The 17,675-nt window shown below is 41.2% G+C and overlaps 1 protein-coding gene across 9 annotated transcripts in view; it reads left to right on the top strand.

Moving 5' to 3' along the window:
- IL1RAPL2 (interleukin 1 receptor accessory protein like 2) overlaps positions 1-17,675 on the top strand; it is a 395,107-nt gene that overhangs the window by 277,605 nt on the left and 99,827 nt on the right. For 8 of the 9 annotated variants that reach the window (XM_064463223.1, XM_064463227.1, XM_064463220.1 and 5 more), the window contains one exon: positions 4,315-4,389. The exons of the other annotated variant lie outside the window; for it this stretch is intronic. In XM_064463223.1, coding sequence (XP_064319293.1) covers positions 4,315-4,389 — 75 coding nt within the window. The remainder of the gene's footprint in view (positions 1-4,314; positions 4,390-17,675) is intronic. 9 annotated transcript variants of the gene reach the window in all.

Genomic DNA, 17,675 nt, shown 5'->3' with positions numbered 1-17,675 from the left:
AGTACAAGGGACCACACTCAACTGAGATGAAAGGTTTGGGGGGTGGGGGGTGGGGGGGTGGGGGGTTTGGGCTTTTCCCTTCCCCCCTTCCCCCCCAATCAGATTTCCACCCAAAACAAAATTTACCTGGTATATCAAGTTGTTTACAGTTGCATTCTCAAGCTGATCTCTTTCTGCATTTGAGCCTTCGCTTTACTTAGGAGGTCTTGTGTGTGTGCTGAGCTTTAAACACATCATAATGTCTCCTGAAGGAGTCCTGTAAAGGGTCAGTGAGAGTGTTGCTTGTTCTGGCCTGGTCCGGACAAAGGGCTTAATCTGTTAGTTCTGGGGCTAAATTCCAAACTCCCTTTGCAGCCACTGTGACCTTTCCACTCCCTCAAGCACATTTTGCAGCAGGCCTGTGCGGAAGCTGCAGCAAATAGCTGCATGTCTCTGGCAACGGCCATTCTCTTCTCTCTGTGCTGAGCGTCTGGGGTACTCCTGCATTTAGATACAGGCCAACGTGTTACCTTCTTAAGAAGTCTAAATTGTGCACTTCCTAGGCTAAAATGCATTTTCTAGAGACTTAGGGTCATTTAAGAAGTTACTGACCTCGGTTGCACAGAGGTGGTTAAGAACATTGTTGAATTTTTAATACCTTTATAGTACTTCCTTTCCTGTCTCCTTCTAGCATGTGGTCTGAGGAAGTCTGCCTAGACAGTATAAAAAACAATAAAGAAACCAAACCAAAATTGCAGGAAAGCAATATTGTCAGGTTGTGACTCAAGCGATGAGGTTCCCCCTCAGCAGCTGCCTGGGCCAGACAACACTACCTCTAATTTTCTGTGATGACTTGAGAGAAAATGACAAGCAATACCTGTGAAGAGGTGCTGCTTATGGCTGGCAGTGGATTGCAGTTCAGCTAATGTAATTCTAGTCTAGTGGCTCTTGCTTCTTGCTAACGTGCAGGGGTCTGTGCCGATTCTAGTCTTATTCAACATATTCATCACTGACCTGGATGAAGGGACAGAGCGCACCCTCCACAGGTTCACTGATGATACAAAACTCGGAGGAGCGGCTGACACACCAGAAGGCCCTGCTGCCATCCAGCGAGACCTAGACAGGCTGGAGGGCTGGGCCGAGGGGAACCTCATGGAATTCAACCAGAGCAAGTGCAAGGTCCTGCCCCTGGGGAGGAACAACCCCACGCACCAGGACAGGCTGGGGGCTGAACTACTGGAAAGCGGCTCTGCTGAGAAGGCCCTGGGAGTGCTGGTGGGAAGCAAGGTGACCCTGAGCCAGCACCAGGCCCTTGGGGCCAAGGAGGCCAATGGTATCCTGGGGTGCATTAAAAGGAGTGTGGCCAGCAGGTCGAGGGAGGTTATCCTCCCCCTCTACCCCACCCTTGTGAGGCCACACCTGGAGTGCTGTGTCCAGGTCTGGGCTCTCCAGTTCAAGAAGGACTGGGAACTGCTTGAGCAAGTCCAGCGGAGAGCTACCGAGATGATCAGGGGACTGGGGCATCTCCCTTATGAGGAAAGGATGAGAGACCTGGGTTTGTTCAGCCTAGGAGAAGAGAAGGCTGAGGGGGGATCTCATCAATACCTGTAAATATCTAGAGGGTGGGTGTCAAGAGGATGGGGCCAGACTCTTTTCAGTGGTGCCCAATGACAGGCCAAGGGTCAATGGGCACAAGCTGGAACACGGGATGTTCCACCTCAATATGAGAAAAAACTCCTTTCCCGTGCGGGTGCCAGAGCAGTGGCACAGGCTGCCCAGAGAGGCTGTGGAGTCCCTTCCCTGGAGACATTCACACCCCACCTGGACGTGGTCCTGTGCCCCCTGCTCTGGGTGTGCCTGCTCAAGCAGGGGGGTTGGATGAGATGATCTCCAGAGCTCCCTTCTGACACCTACCATTCTGTGATTTAGTGATTTATTGACAGTCTTTTCATGTGAGGAATTAGAATATAAGAAAAGCAAAGCTTTTATACATGTTGAACAGAAAAATGTTACTACTGAAAACATACTCTGACTTTCATGTTCCCCCTTTCCAAATGTTCTGTCTATCAACGTATTAGGACTTCCTGGAAAATTTACTTTTTTCCTGGAGTGCTGGGAATGAGCTTTGCTTGAAGCAGATGGGACCTTCAAGTGAGAAACTTACTGTTTGAATTAGGGTGGAATTTGTGGTGAAGCTGGAGAAATAGTTATCCATCTCCCCTTGGATGCAGTGGGATTTTATGAGGACGAGCATCTCAGAAGCTTTTAGCAATTTAAAAGCATATCTTGCTTAAAAAATCATCAGTGGAATGCATTCCAAAGTCACTTGGGTTTGATGCCTAAAGCTCCTACTTAGAAGTTTTCAGCTGTGGTTAGGATTGAAATTCCTTAAAAAGCAAGTAGTTAGACTGTACTTCCACATGTAGGTTTGGCAGTACTTTCTTCTTATTCTCTAATGACATTCAGATTACTTAGGTGCATTAGCACAGCAAATTAACTATTTGTTTCTGACAGAAATTTTCTACTCAGACTAATCCGCAAATAATGCGACTCTACAGGTAGCCTTGATGTTGCTTCTGGATCAGTCTTGTGACTTTGCATTGGATGAACATTTTTGCTCGTTAACAGAATTCCCCATATATCTTTCATTCTTAGCCCTGCTTGTGGTTTTAGTCTTAATAACACGTTGTCTAAATCACTTTGGAGATTCCTGTGTTGTCCTTGTGGGTGAACTGTACAAGGAGTTCTTACAAACGCACATGATTTTGATCTGAAATGTTGGCTGCTGACTTGTTACCAAAATGCCCGTTTTGTGATAATAGGCATGTGATAAGCAAAGCGTGGCTGTAGCATCAGTGGAAGGAACTCCATTTTCATTTAAATGGGACTGGGGAAGTGGGTTGTGCTGATAGTCATTTCTTAAGGAGTTTAAAATAATAGTGTCAGCTGTAAAGCAAAATCAAACAGATATGTCTTTAATACAGTTTGTCACTTTCTGTAGATGTGCATGCAGAAATATTTTGTAGGTTGCTGATTTTTTTTTTTGTAGCAGAATAATTCAGCTACCTCCAGCTTTACGCAGCTGTCATTTGAAAGCTGGTTATCAGAGCCACGTTACTGAAACACGTGACTGCTCCCCCCATGCTTCAGCCACTTAGCCAGCTTGTTTGAAAGCCCTAGAGAAGGTGTGTTGAACCTTTGACTCATGCTGAAGCAGACTGTGATGGGGGAGATGTCCTCCCAGCATGCCAGTGGCTCAGGCTGAGCCGGGAGCATAGGCCAGGAGCTTGTAGAGCTCAAGCTCCCTCTGCTTGATTCAGGGAGACCTGCTGCCACAGCCATGGACAACTCTCAGCTTGAGCTACCAAACAACTGGGTAGACTTGTTTCCTATCAAATCAGTAAGTGCTGAGGCTTCTGAGGAGGTCAGCGCAATTTTGACTTAGTCTTCTACTGAAAAATGCGAATTCATTTTACAAACTCAGATCAAATAATTTCAGGTGATGAATTTTAACTGGAAAAGTTTTGAAGTAATTTTGAAATGTTTAAATTCGTGTGGTACAAGATGCTGTATTTGATTAAAAACAGTTCTCCCATCTCCAGGTATACTCAGGCACTTACTTCAAGCTAGTCCCAACTTACAAAACCTATTTGCACAGCCTGGCACTGAACTCTCAACCAGGTCATGAAGTCTCCATCTGTAGCTGTGCTTTTCAGGGATAGTATTATCTGTGACTGTCCTAGAGGCTGGAGCAGTCCCCTCGTAGGGCCAGGCTGCTCTCAGATGGAGATACTGCTGTTTAGCAGAAAGCAGGGTCCCCACTGGGGCTTTGAGAAGAGCATCAAGGAGCCCCACCCAGCTGGGTGGGAATGTAAGCTAGGTGTGAAGCTGCTGGGGTTCAGCAGCCAAAATTCTGTGCAAGTTTTCTTTGAGCATCTAAATACTGCTTTGGGCAAGCATAAAGCCATGTTGGGACTGGTCACACTGAAATGGATTTGGTTGGCATTTCAAATTAATTAAGTGTGTTAACTTTGCAAGGCGAGGATCTGAAATGCTTGATCTAGATATTATATGTAGATTAGAAGTGAGAAATGGAGTTTGTTTTGCTGCCTGTATTAAAAATGCAATTCTTGAGATAGCTCATTTCCACTGAAGCAGTGGGCCACCACAGCCACTAGGAAAGCACTAACACATTGGCAGCGTACAGCCATAACATGTAAGAAATGTTGACATGCCATCAAGCGTACAAACATTCAATTGCTTACATGACAGAGCTTTTCTTTTGCAGTTATTGGTAGCAATTTTTCCATTACACTTTCTCATTTTCTTTTCTAGCTTTACTCACAGACAAACCTCCAAAGCCATTGTTCCCCATGGAGAACCAGCCAACTGTTATAGATGTCCAGCTGGGTAAGTCCCCTTCTGGGAATAATAGATCCTAAACTTCCACTCTGGTAGCAGGTGGGAAAAACTGAAAGTGGTAAGAAAGGTTTAGTGGTACTGTTATTACATGCAAATTAATTTGCAGCTTCTCATTTACAACTGTAGAATTTACTGCCGTGGCAATTTAAGAGAATGACCTTGTGTAACATCAGGGGATGGCGGTACTAATTGGTTACACCGGGTATTAAATATAAAGCGCTGCTGCTCTTTTTAATGTATGATTGATAGAGTAATAGATGTCTACGTCAGTACTGTATTGATCAGATGATGTTCACCCTAAGACAAATATTCTCATAAAAGAAGTGCTGATTCCTTTAAAAGTTAATGTAAAACAGTGCATTTTCAAGTTGTTCTGAATGCTTACCAGAAAGGATTTTTGACTAGAATTATTGTGTGCTTTTCTCACTCCTGTAATATATTCTTCTGTGAATGCACGTCTCTGAATCTCAGCTGGCAGCCTGTATTTTCTCTCATGTTGAGAAACTCTAATGTTAGAGTGTTCTGCTAACTTTGGGGAGCCGTGGGGCATCTTGGTGCTGAAAGAATGGCTCAGCTTTGAAGTTTGAGTGGTGTTTTTTCAGTGACTTGAAAATAGATTTCTAATTTTGAGAGGCAGAATTGGAGTTGCTGTTAAGAACTGTGGTGCCATGAGCTTAAATTACGAGAGGTGTTGCAGATGTGGATTATTCACTCCTTGCTGAAACTGTGGCGTTTTCCCTCTTCTTGAGCTTGACTCTCTTCTTCCTTTTATACCAAAGTTGGCTAGGATTCAGTGGTGGAATGCTGTTTAAAGGCAAGCAAGATCAGAATGAAACATTTTAAGTGGCCTGATAATGTTGTGGTACAGCTGTTTGTTTTTGTGAGACCCTAGAGCTGGGTACAGTGAGTCCCTGAGCTGAGTACAAAGGCACATCCTTGTTCTTAAACCAGGTGCCTAACAATTTCAGTGATTCACTTAAAATGCTGTGAAGTATTTGAAAATGGGGCTTGAGTTCTTGAATGTGATTGTTGAATTGTGGTGAGAATATGAATCATTTGTGACCTTAGCTAATCTTAGGCTAGCTTTTTCTCATATACCTGAAATGACTCAGGAGTCTGTAAGGGCTTGCACAGGGAAGACGGAAGTGGATCTGGGAAGCAGCCAGCGCCAGATGAATTCAGCAGACAGTTGCATATGTGCCTGTGCAGGTTCCCCTCCACAGGACTCGTGTCTGTAGCTGAACAGAAATTGGCCCTAAAAGGGGAAAACACAAAACGGCTCTGGAGCCATAGTCAAAAGCCCACCAGAATTAACAGGAAAACACAGTCAGCAAAGTTTGGATCAGCCCAAAAGGCTGAATTGAATCTCCTGGTCCAGCTTCTTAAAAGTCTACTTTCTAATGATTTCCTTTAGGAGCAAACAGTTCCTGCATACATTGGTGTAATAAAGGCACTCAAAGAGTGCACATCTTTGTTTCCTGCATTTTTATTCCATGTTCATTTTCTCTTCCAAGTTCCCCTGTTCCATCAGGACTCTGTTATTTTTGCAATGAATTTCTACTTTTTTTCCTGCGTGAAAACATTTTGTTCTGACTGATTAAAAAGAGGTTTGATTAAAAAGAATGAAAACAAACAAATACCCTCCTCTCCTTGGAGATATGGCTCAGTAATAGGATTTTGGAATATCCCTAGTGGGAAATATGAATCTTGCATCTTTATATGTTGGAATGTAATCCATTAGTTGTCCCCTAAGATCAGGGAATTTACATATGGTGCTTTTTTCTGATATATTAATGAGTTTGGTTATTGCTACTAAACCATTTTCATATTATGTGTAAAAGATTCATGCTTACGGAAGAACCTGAACTTATTCTTTAACACACAGTGAAGTTTGTTGATTTCCCTCTTGATTTGAAATGGCAGATAGAGCTATCAAATTTTCAGGGAGCACCTTCATCTTGTGGAGGCCACCTGCAGCTTTGGGCTGGGAGGCTGTGCTGACCTCTGCAATATGCTGCAGACCCACCATGTTCTAGAGCTTTGCAGGAAAGCAAATCATTTGGTTGCAGCAAAGGAATGGAGGAGAAAGTTGTATGTAAGGTCATCTGCTGGAATACTTTTTTGAAATCTTGTTAAGCTCCTAGGAGTTTTGAACAAGTGACACTCTTCAGTATTTTATTAGAAATGAAAGCAAAGTTTCTGTGTTTTATAGGGCCTTGAGCCCATGGAGTCAAATGACCCAATATACCTGCTTTTTCAGTGGTTGTGCAAGGATGAACATGCCACTAAACTGTAAAAGAAATGGAGTTTAATCCATCTACTTGATCTGAAATAATCTCTGCAGAATCCTATTGGAAAACCAATCTTTAATAAATAGCTGTCTTTGCTCTGTAAGCAGAGGAGATTAATAATTGCTTACTGTCTTTTTCCTTAATGATTAGCACAACGCAAGGCAAAATCTTCCTAGAACTCTAGGCAGTGGCCTAACTATTTAGCAGCTTATCTGACCTGATTGCAGACTTCAATATTCACCTTTTGGCTTTCAGCTTTTAGAAGAAGATTCAAATGAAAATAGGTATGCACAATTCTTTTTGACAGTGGATAAAAGAGTTCCTTCAGACTTCAAACACGGCCCAGAGCCTCCCCTGTTCTTCTTAAGGAGCATGAATGTTCTTTTTGCTTTTTCTGTTTTCCTTTGGAATGTGACAGAGATCAAAACCAACCTCGTCAAGGTTAGAGAGAAGCAGAAACTGGAATTCGCTTCTTTCTTGTTTTCTGTATTTGCTTGTGCTGGAGAAACAGAGCCAGAGAGGGGAGCATTGGCAGGAGGACAAAAGAGCATCCCAGAGGACTGGAGAAATAGTCCAAAGCAATTTCACTGTTTCAGATGCTTTACCAGGTCACCTAATCACTTCATCTCTGGGCCAACCTAGAAAATAATGACAGAATTTTTTCTTATTTTTCATTTGCTGCCTCCTTTTCATAAAAACAGACCTAAAACCCCTTTATATTTCTCTTTATCTCTTTGCATTGGGGTCAGTGTCATAATAGCTCTTGATTGCATAATACGCAGCATATTAAATCTTATTATATCTTGTTTTAATAAATAATGTTATTTGCACTATATAGTATATGATTTTGCTAATATATTACATGAATCTGATAATATCATGTTCTTCCTGAAAAAAGATATCCCTGAGTTGTCTTCATGACATTAAAATCAAATTTGATAGAATGTGCCAAAATACATATTAGGTCTTCTGCTCAGGAGATGGTGTAGCTTTAGCAGAAGGCTCTTAAGATTGCTTTTGAAGAGTTTTGTGCCATGACTCTGTACTCCTACAAACTCTGTTTGTAATATGTGACTGTCTCCCATGTAAAGCTCTGAATGTGAATTTATTAAAGCTTATGCCAGTGTGATTCAAAGTAGTTGTGTTTTTTTAGAGCAGGAACTTGTTGCTTTGGTTGACCATATAAACCTCACCATGTCTATGGATTGTTCATATAAAATCCCTGAGGTTAGAGAACTCCTTATGTGATTTAGAAAAGTAAAGATCAAAACCCCAGTCAAAAGTCTTGAGGCTGTAGTGCAGCAAGTTTTAAAGATCTATTATCTATTTTCACGTACAGCTGTTCTTGACAGTAAGTGGAGCATGTTGTGCTGTAAGTCTTAAGATGACTTGTTGGTACATCACTCTGCTGATTTCTTGATTTATTTTTTAAACTCTTTTCCAGCTAGCTTTGTTCACTCTTAGTGCTTTGAGAACGTGGAAAGAAAGATAACCAATCCTTTGTGTTTTGATTACATGATTACAGAGTAGGTTTCTTCTCTGAACTAGCTCCTTTGCACAGTTCTGGTAGCAACAGGAAGCCAAAAGCTGACTGATAGATGGGTAGCTGTGAGTTATTGCACTGCCAGCTCTTGGCTGGTGTAAAAGCAGCATGGCAGGGCATAAGCATTTGTGGAAGAAAGGAGTCACGGTTGTGCTCTGCTGATTCTTGGCTGGACAAGGGTCTGGAGGGATCTTGTAGGAGCTGTATCTAGCTAGTCTATGTATAAGCAGCTCCCAGAGTCATCTGGCTTGCACCGTGCCTGCTACTTTACACTTGTGTATTCCACAGAGTATCAAAAAAGTTAAAAATACAATATCAAAATAGAAGCTAAGTCTGTCTATTAACTCTTTACCATGTATTTCAGTGACTACAATGTTAAGTTAGTCTTTTCCTTACGAATGAGTTAGTTGAGACCAGAATGAACGTTTGCATGTTTGTGTCTATATTAATTGAATATATCATTTATGTATCATTTGCTTTTCAACTGTGCACTAGTTTTTTTTTCAGGCATTTACTTAAGATATGTAGCAGTCTTAGAAAACAAAACAAGAAACATCTATGTTAATTCATTTGCTGAACAGGGAAAATGTCAAGGGGTTTAACTCACTTCTGTCATGGTAGTTTCTCTGCTTATAAAGATGCTGAGGAAAGAAAACATGCAGCGTATGAGGATTCTCATTTTTCCTAATAGCTGACCTGGTCAGAAAGATTTTGTTCCTAGAAGATTTAGCAGTGCAATTCCTTGGGACTAGTTATTAAGCAGATCAATAGAGCTACTGTAAAACAAGTGCAAGGGAATATACAAAGTTACATTGCTGACAGGTATGGGAATAGAATGAAAATATTTTTTTTTAAAAAAAAGGTCCTTTTTGTTTGAAGCACTGTCTGGAAGGAGTCATTTGAGAAGTGACAATCCATGCCTATGCTAACGTTTTTAAGATACTGCATTCGCTGTCCACAGTCTTAATTTTCATTGAGACCCCACTTCTCTTCTTAAAAATAAATAATAATGATTAAAAAATAAATCTGCCAGATCTTTCAGAGACTATTTCATTGTAAATTTCATACCAAGGTTGTCCATTCAAGACAATCCAGCAGTGTCTGTCATTACTGATTTGTTGATTAAATCATGCTTTCTTCATATTTAAAAATACAGATGTTTCATAAATGTTTTAGTTGAACAGGGTGGTGATCTTGGGCAAAAAACAATACAGAAAGTTTGAACTGTAAAGTAATTCGAACAGACCAATTGATTTGAAAGCGAACTTGGGAAGGAATTTGTATTAGTGTGTTTTCAGTGTGAAAAGAGCACTGATGCTCCTCTGTGGTCAGGGCTTGAGTGTTGTGTGCATGCCTTTTGATTTGCTCTTTAATTAAATGATCACATATGACATCTACTCAGGCATGTATGAAAAACCGGTATCTTAGATGTGGGTAGCTACATGCTACGCTTCTGCGTTTCTTTCCCTCAACTCCCACCAGGTATTCTCCAGCCTAGAGCTTAGCAGAGGCTTTCTGTGAGCTGGGTCAAATCCTGAGCTTTGCACCTCTCTGAGGGCAGTAGCCTTCTCTCCTTGTGCTGCTCCTGCTCCTTCTGCTCAGCTGGGGCAGCACAGAAAGACAAACCTGGAGGAATCAGAGGTGACGTGACCCAAATGGGCCCTGAGTGAACAAAGAGACTGAATTGGGAGAAAGATGTAGCTGAGACCAAGAAAAGGATGTCTGAGGAGGATGAAATTAAAGCTTAGAGGGCAAGGAGGAGATGGGACTGCAGATTTTTTTTTTTTTTTCTTCATTTTGTGTTGAGATTTGTAGCTCTTGTCACTCTGTATGAAATGTGGTGGCAGCCCAAATACACATTTGCAAGAAGTTCTCAGAGCCAGTGGGAGCAAGATGTGGGCATGGAGGTGTGCTGGGCTTCTGCAGCTGATGCCTGAGTTGCCACAGAACATGTTCAGACTGACTCTTCTGAAAGCTTATAGCCTGGCTAAACTCTGGAGGATTTTCCTGGGAATGTCTTGTATAGAGAATATTGGCCATCAGATTGGATGTCCCTTCTCTTAGGGTGAAAAGAAGGAGAACGGAAGGAAGGAAATGTCTTTTATCCCTATTCTCTTTGCCCATTCTGTGAGAATGCCTGATGTTTTTGACATAGATCCCTCCCCCTTCCTGTCTTCCAAAATTAAAAATCTCTAATTAAGATAATTAACTAATATTGCAGCTTTGATTTCACCTAACAGATCAATCAGTACAAAATCATAAGCATGTGAAACCAAAGCCTTATAAAAAACAGCTTTGATAGGAGATGGCATTACCTGTATGTACACTGTATTTCTTCTGGTTGGGAAATACAATAATAATCAGCAATATCATTTTTTCTGTAGAATCCAACTTTTCAAGACACACCTCCTTTTCCTGTCAGAATAGTCTGTAAATGTTATTAAAAGTAATAGTACTTTAAGTGGAGTAGTGTCTTATGGTGCCGCATCCAAGTGGTTAAATTGTGCGCTGAGTGCCCTACAGAGAGGAGACTGAAAGTTGTCCATAGAGACTCAGTTGCTCTTTCCTTGTGCAAGACTTGAGTGTGGGATGGGTGACAAGCTTTGCCCCAGATCATATCCTACTGGCTTACTCTGTCCAGGTGGAATAGCCCCTACCCCCATACCAGGACTCTAGGCCTGTGTGAACTGAGTGGCAGAGCAGAGGGGAGATGGGACTAGAGGGAGAGGAGGCATGTGGTGTCTCCTCTACCCCAACACTAGCAAAAAATTGATCCCTTCCATCCCCAGTTCTCCCCACACCACCCCTTCATCTCACAGCCAAGACCCCCATGCACTGATGCGCTCTCGAGGAGCAAGCTGGTACCCTCCTTGTTGTCTCATCCACACCCTCTTCCAGCCATCCAGGGCTCTCCACTGCACCCACCTCCTCCCACAGATAAGCTGGGAGATCCCCTTTCTTCCCACAGGAGACCAAACCTCATATACTATTCCCCTCCTTTCAAGAAGTTAGAGACTTCCTGTGTAAATGCCCCCAGACTCGTGCTGGAAAATCTCTTCCTCCCAGCGGCGCAGACTGTAATACCAAAAGCTTCATGTGCCTGCACAGAAACACACAAAGGAGCAATTTTCACTGGGAAATGAAGGGAAACCGTGGGTATCTTCTTTAGGACCTGCCTTCCTCTGCAGCACAAGGGACACAGCTCCACAGCTATTCCAGCTGTACGTGCCTGTATGAAAGGAGGCAGGATTTACATCTATTACAATCATTTTGTACTAATCTGCAGGAAATATTAGAGACAAATTGTCTGACATTTACGTTTAGAAGTAGTTCCCTAAATACCCTAAGTGTATTACCGCTAATGCTTTGATGCTAATTTGGTACGTTGTTAATATCCCTGCTTCTCTCAGGGATAATGGTGAAATGCTGTACTTCAGAGCCTTGAGGCTGGGATCTGTTGTTCGGCTGGTGTAAATCCACAGTTGTTTTGCCTTTTGTATGGTTAATTCAGATTTACATCTATGAAGCAGAGAACAGCTTATTTGCGCTCTTCTTTCTTTTGTTTTAATGGACTGGAGAAGAGAAGGCCAAATTCTGGCTACTGATCCGTGGTTTTTACATCCATTGGGATCCATGGGATCGGCACAGATATGTTAGAAAGGAAGATGTGGCACTTTCCAAATTTTTCCTTTCTAATTCTTTAAACTATTTATTGCTTATGTTGATTTCAGTTGTCGTTAGATCAATCTTTATATATACTCTGAGGACAAAATGAGACTGTCTTTATAGAAAAAAATGATGAATTGATGTCAGATAGATACCCTTGCAGTCGGGTTTGAAACAGCAGTACTTTGGATAAATCTGTCGTGTTCTTTTTAGTAGTAGTAAAGAAGAAACACTCCAGCATGTCCTGGCTTACAGTTGTTTGATGGCATTCATCCAAGGGCGTTAGCTTGCTTCTAATGATTGATGAATGCCTCAAATCATCTTGTACCAGTAAAACTTTCAGAGAAAGTGGTGACTGTTGTGGGGGGGTGTCCAGGGCATACATCTTTAGCACCTCACTAGGACTAAGCTGTCATTAACAAACGCAACCATCACTTCAACTACCATATGTTGTGCTGTAGCTCTCCTGACCTTGGCCAGGAGCCTGTGTGTCATCTTTTAAAGTGAGGATAGTACTTCTCTGTTTTCCAGGAATGTTGTGACAACAAAATCGCCTGGTATTGAGGAAATGCTCTGAGAAGGGTGAGAAGGAGTAGAGACAGGGAAGGCTTTGGCCAGGAGTTTTTTCTCAAGGACCTTGCCTTTTGGGTTCTGAGCCTGACTGAAAATGCAGACATTTGACTGCACAGTCCACCGACATATGCTATTGTGCATTGAAAGTCAGGCAATATTAATGTTCCAGAAAAGAGAGCCACAGGGCAAAGTTTGCACCATTTTCTGTGCTTGTTAGAAACACTGTCACTGGAAGGAATTCATGTTCTGCCATTTTACTTTCTCTCTACAGTGTTTGTCATATGAATGAGTTATTAGGCTGTGAATGCCTCATATATTCTGTAAATTACAGAGTAGAAACATTCGGCGCTACTATTTTGACCTTTTCAGCATTCTGTGATTTGCTGGGCATGCCATTCCACATCTCTTGTTTACGGCCTCACTAAAATGTAGGGATGGAGCCGAGTAGGCAAACAGTCAAAATATACCGGGCTGCAAAAGGTCAGGGTCATGCATCACAGTGCTGCTGTTCAGTGGGCAGTGAAGATTAAAACCTAGACGAACTGTTCTCATGATTTTTCCTTCTTCACTGAAAAATAATAGAAAATTGTACTTTGTAATCTGTTCTAAAGGCAACAGTGCAGAAAATGAAGAGTGATGGCATAATTTTTATTTCTTAAAATTTCAACATCGTAATGTCATGATCTTAGAGGCCGTGAAAATCAAAACTGTCATAGTCCTTCAAAAGAAATGCGATGGAATTCTACTCACCAAATCTTTGCTTCATTTAATCCATGTTTGATAAATGTTGCTCTTAACTTCATCCTCCATACCCTTGCGTTTGTCTCTATCCTACGGACACAAGTAGCTTGTATTAGGTAATTGAACTTTGACCGTTAAAACTAGGTTGATTTACTGTACTCATGTTAGACATTTCAGTCCAATGAAGACCAAATGAAAGAGGGTGAAAGCAAGATTTCTCTTGAAATGGAGAGATACCTGTATTGCCTACTGAGGACACATACTACATGACTTCTCAGTACCCCTAATTGGCTGGAAGGTAAAAATACTGAAAGCAGTAATCTGTGGAAAGGTAGCAGAGGCACACTGTTTTCTACCACACATTTTTAGTTTAACAAACCAGCCTCACAGTAAATGATGACTCTAACTTTCTAGTGCTGAGTCTGGTTTTGTTATCTGCTTATACTATATGGGAAGCTTATTAATTTTAACATGCTTGGCCCTGGTCCCATGAACAAATGAATGTGATTAGTCATGAAAACATCCACTGAGATTTCTTTGGTGCACAGTCAGGTAGGTGTGTAGTTACTTTAGCTCAGAAGAGCGTAGGATTAAACACTTTGAGTAATGCTTTATCTTGCTCAAATACAAAATTCAGTGGTTTGCTTGCACACTGCATTAATTAAAAGGCATAAGTAAATTTCAATTTATATCTAACAGTCTAAAATGTAAGTGAACTGCATATGCCACTGCTATAATCTCAGTGCAAGTTTGCAAATGGTGCTACGTGCTTTACTGGCCAAGTGTTACATAATTCTTTGCAAACTCAAACTGTTTTCCACGTTTCTCTGATCAAGCTTGGTGGTTTGACTTGAGAATTTAAATACTTCAGATGCACTTAAAAAAACCTGGTGTGTTAAGTGTGCTTTTTCACTGATAGTGAGCTGAGTAAATTCTGTGAATTTTGTCTCTTTTTATGAAGGGAAAGATTGTCCATGTGGATCTTCCCTTGGATACATTCTCTAAATGCTTCTGGACTTGACACACTATTTTGAATAGTTTGTTGCTAAGCCCTGAATATGCAGGACTTGAAAAGTAAAGCTGCTTAGATTGGGCAGGCTGATCAAATCAAGCTTTCTGTTTCCTGATTACATTACTGTTAACTCTTTTTAATGATTTCCTGATCTGCATTGATGAATTTGAAATCAAATTTATAGATAATATTCTGCAGCCTATCATTTAAATTGTTGATATTAATAAACATTACAGGCAGAAAACTGCTTTGCTGGAACATTTGAGCATTTGCCCCAATGAAGTGGATGTGTATAGAGTAAGCAGAGGGTTTCATTTGTAAGTGCAGCAGATATTTGTGGTTTAATTTCATCTGAATTCATCTGCCTTTCATGCTTTAGTCACTTCGGAAACGAAGTTGTAGAGATTGAACTGTGTGCAATAAGAAATGTGCTTTACCAAGGATCATTGACCAAGCGCATTTATTTAGGATTGCGGTTTTGCTTTTCTAAATAAGATCTGGCAAAGGGAGTGGTGTGTAGATATCAAATTGTCATTCGCATTGTGGGCACGTGGCCTCTGAGAAGGGATCTGTTGCATTTGTGCGTTTATTCAGATGCAGGCAAGCATACTACTTCTCTCAGTTTCAGGATTTCAAATCCCAGCATCTCACAGTCCAGCACATCCCTTCACAGCCTGGCCTCTCTTTTATGAAACGCCTCTTCAGTCAGAAGACACTTTAACAAACTTGTGATTTCAAACACCTAAATTATCAGCAAACATTTGGGGGTTATGAGCCATAGTTTTGCCTGTAACAAAACCAGGAAATCCCCAAGCGAATTACATCATGTAGTGTATAATAGCAGGCATGATTGTCTTAAATTATTTTAGAATAGCTACTCTAGAAGAGACATCAATAAGTCCTCTCTGGGAATTTGCAAGCATCTTGTTTTCTGTGCTAAGTTTGTATGAGGTCCTTGGTTGACACCTGTCTTGTACAATATTCTGTGCCAACTCTGTAGTGAGGTGTTTTACCAATGTTTCTGCAAAACTGACCTTGCAGATTCTTTTTTTTCCTGTGTGGTGTAAGGCTCCTCTAACTTGTAAATGTGGGTGTATATCATTGTCTTGTTTCCTGTTCCACAGTTACGTACCTTACAGTCTCAAGTACTGAAATCCCCTTCAGAGTTGCCATTAATCTTGTTTCTAAGACCATGTTAATTAAAATTACAAAAATCACTTGCTTGAGAGAGCTTTGGGGAATTTCTGTGGCAATTAGTGTTGTTGAATTGAGATACTGTGATCCTACATAACCATCTCAAAAGTGCATCATATTCAGAAACAACAGTGCAAGCATTTAGGGAGCTCTGTTATCAGAAGTTTGGTGTATGTTGACTTTTGGCACAGCAAAGATTCAGTGACAAATGGGAGTGGCTGAGGGTCTAAATTGTGAACAGAGATGCTAAAACAGCATTGAGATACCCAGGCCCAGTCTAGTTCATGATAGCCTGTTATAAGACAAGGCAAAGGTACTTCTGTCTAGAGGAGGTGTGAAGAAACAGCCATGCTTCATGTTTACAAAAAACATGGAATATTTGTTGTCTTTTGTTGTGTCAAAAAATTACATTTGCCATGTTGTTATACACTACTGCCTCTGTGGTATACCGTTTAAATTAATAAATAATGCAATAATGTAAATTTCCAAAATGAAGTGGGTTTGGGTTGGTTTTTTTTTTGTTTTGTTTTTATACTAATTTTGGGTAGAAGCAGGTCAGGAAGAGGGCCTGGCATCTTCTTGTCACTGGAAGTTCAAGAATTTTTTCATTTTGACTCAGAATAGAAAACAATTGTCAGAATGTAATTTAAACTCAGAATATCTGATGGCCTGCTGCCAACGTCATCAAAATGATAAAAACTTTAAACAGACCTAGCACTCAAGTGTCAATAAGCATGATGTCTCCTATAGGAAAGGATGCATGGACTCATAGTGACATGTAGTGTTCCTGGTCTGACACTAGCTAAATTTCAATCTGTGATGGCATTGCTTTCCTTGTGTTCCTGTTTCTGGTGGTATGAATAGGGTGTATTTTGTCTAGAACTTTGGGAATTCTGGAAGTGTGTGTGTGTGGAGGGTTGTTTGGTGGGGATTTTTTGTTGTTGTTTTAATGGAAGCCAGAGAAACTTTTTTATACAGTTTTTTTTTTTAACCAGACAATAATGAATGATTATGAGATCAAAAGTGGGCAACAGAACAGCTGGCATGAGTAAAAACTTGTATTTTCTTGCTATATCCCTGATTGAAATCACCAGTTTTCAAAGCCGATGCTGACTCTGTTGAATCTAATTTAGTTCCTGCATCAACTCAGTTGAAGGATAAGTGTAACTGGGGAGGAAACCGATGTTCTCTAACGCTGTCTCTCAGCAGAATGCTGCATCTGCAGTGTCAGACACGTAAGTCCCCACAAACACCTGTTTTAATAAACAGCCAATTTGCTAATGCTCAGTTATGCCCACAAATAGCATCTGTTTCTGGCCAGTTGTCTACCTGAATATAGCATCCTTCTTAATCAGTGAAAGCCTCTATTGCATAACTAGTCTGACTCATTTTCCACCCAGAGATGGGAATTACCCGCTGTGCTCTCTACTCTTAATATCCTTCTTGAGGGAATTGGTGGAAAATAGAAAGTCTGCTGGAACAGTTCCGCCCTCCCGTCCAAGCAAATAAAGCAGCCATGGCTTTGATATGTACATAAAAATAAATACATTTTTAGAGCTAGGTGTTACGGAAATACCTCATTGGCTGAATGGTAAACAGTGATGGATCAATGCAGCACCCAGGGCGTTCCCATGGGTGGGTATTACTTTTACATTGGCTCCAGAAAGGTGCCCAAACCTTTTTAGTGGGGTTGGATGCTGGTGAGAGAGAAACAGAAATATCGTCCTGACACCTGGCAGTCAGCACCACCGTGTCAGCTAAAAGGAGCTAGGGCAGCTGATCAGTTCAAACCTTGCATCACATGTTTCCATTGTCCTAAATGTGCTCCTTGCACTGTTTGCCTACGGGCTTTGAAGAGAGCTTGGCATATGGAGTGAAGACTTACTGCGGTCACTGACATTCCAGACCTAGTAATAAAGATACAAAATTTTCCTGAGGAAGAACAATCTAAATTCTATGTATAAAGGCCTATTGCTGTGTGTACAGCCTTACAGTGCCAATAAAAGAGTAAATAAAACTATTACACTATGTAATCTAAATTACAGAAGGAAACGGCCCAGGGGGAGAAATAGTGGTGATAGAGCTAATCCTTTTTTCTTCCTTCCCTGCCCCACTGCTAACTGTAGAGATGCAGTGGAAGTGGATTCAGTTATTAAACTGTTTTATTGCTTTTCTTATTAAACATTCCTAATGGTGTTACAACTAGAGGCCGTTGTACTTAGACAAGAGTAAAGCAACTTCTTCTGATCTCTGC

This window comes from Phalacrocorax carbo, chromosome 11 (assembly GCF_963921805.1).
Source record: "Phalacrocorax carbo chromosome 11, bPhaCar2.1, whole genome shotgun sequence".
Classification (NCBI taxonomy): Eukaryota; Metazoa; Chordata; class Aves; order Suliformes; family Phalacrocoracidae; genus Phalacrocorax; species Phalacrocorax carbo.
This window is presented reverse-complemented; position numbering and strand designations above follow the sequence as displayed.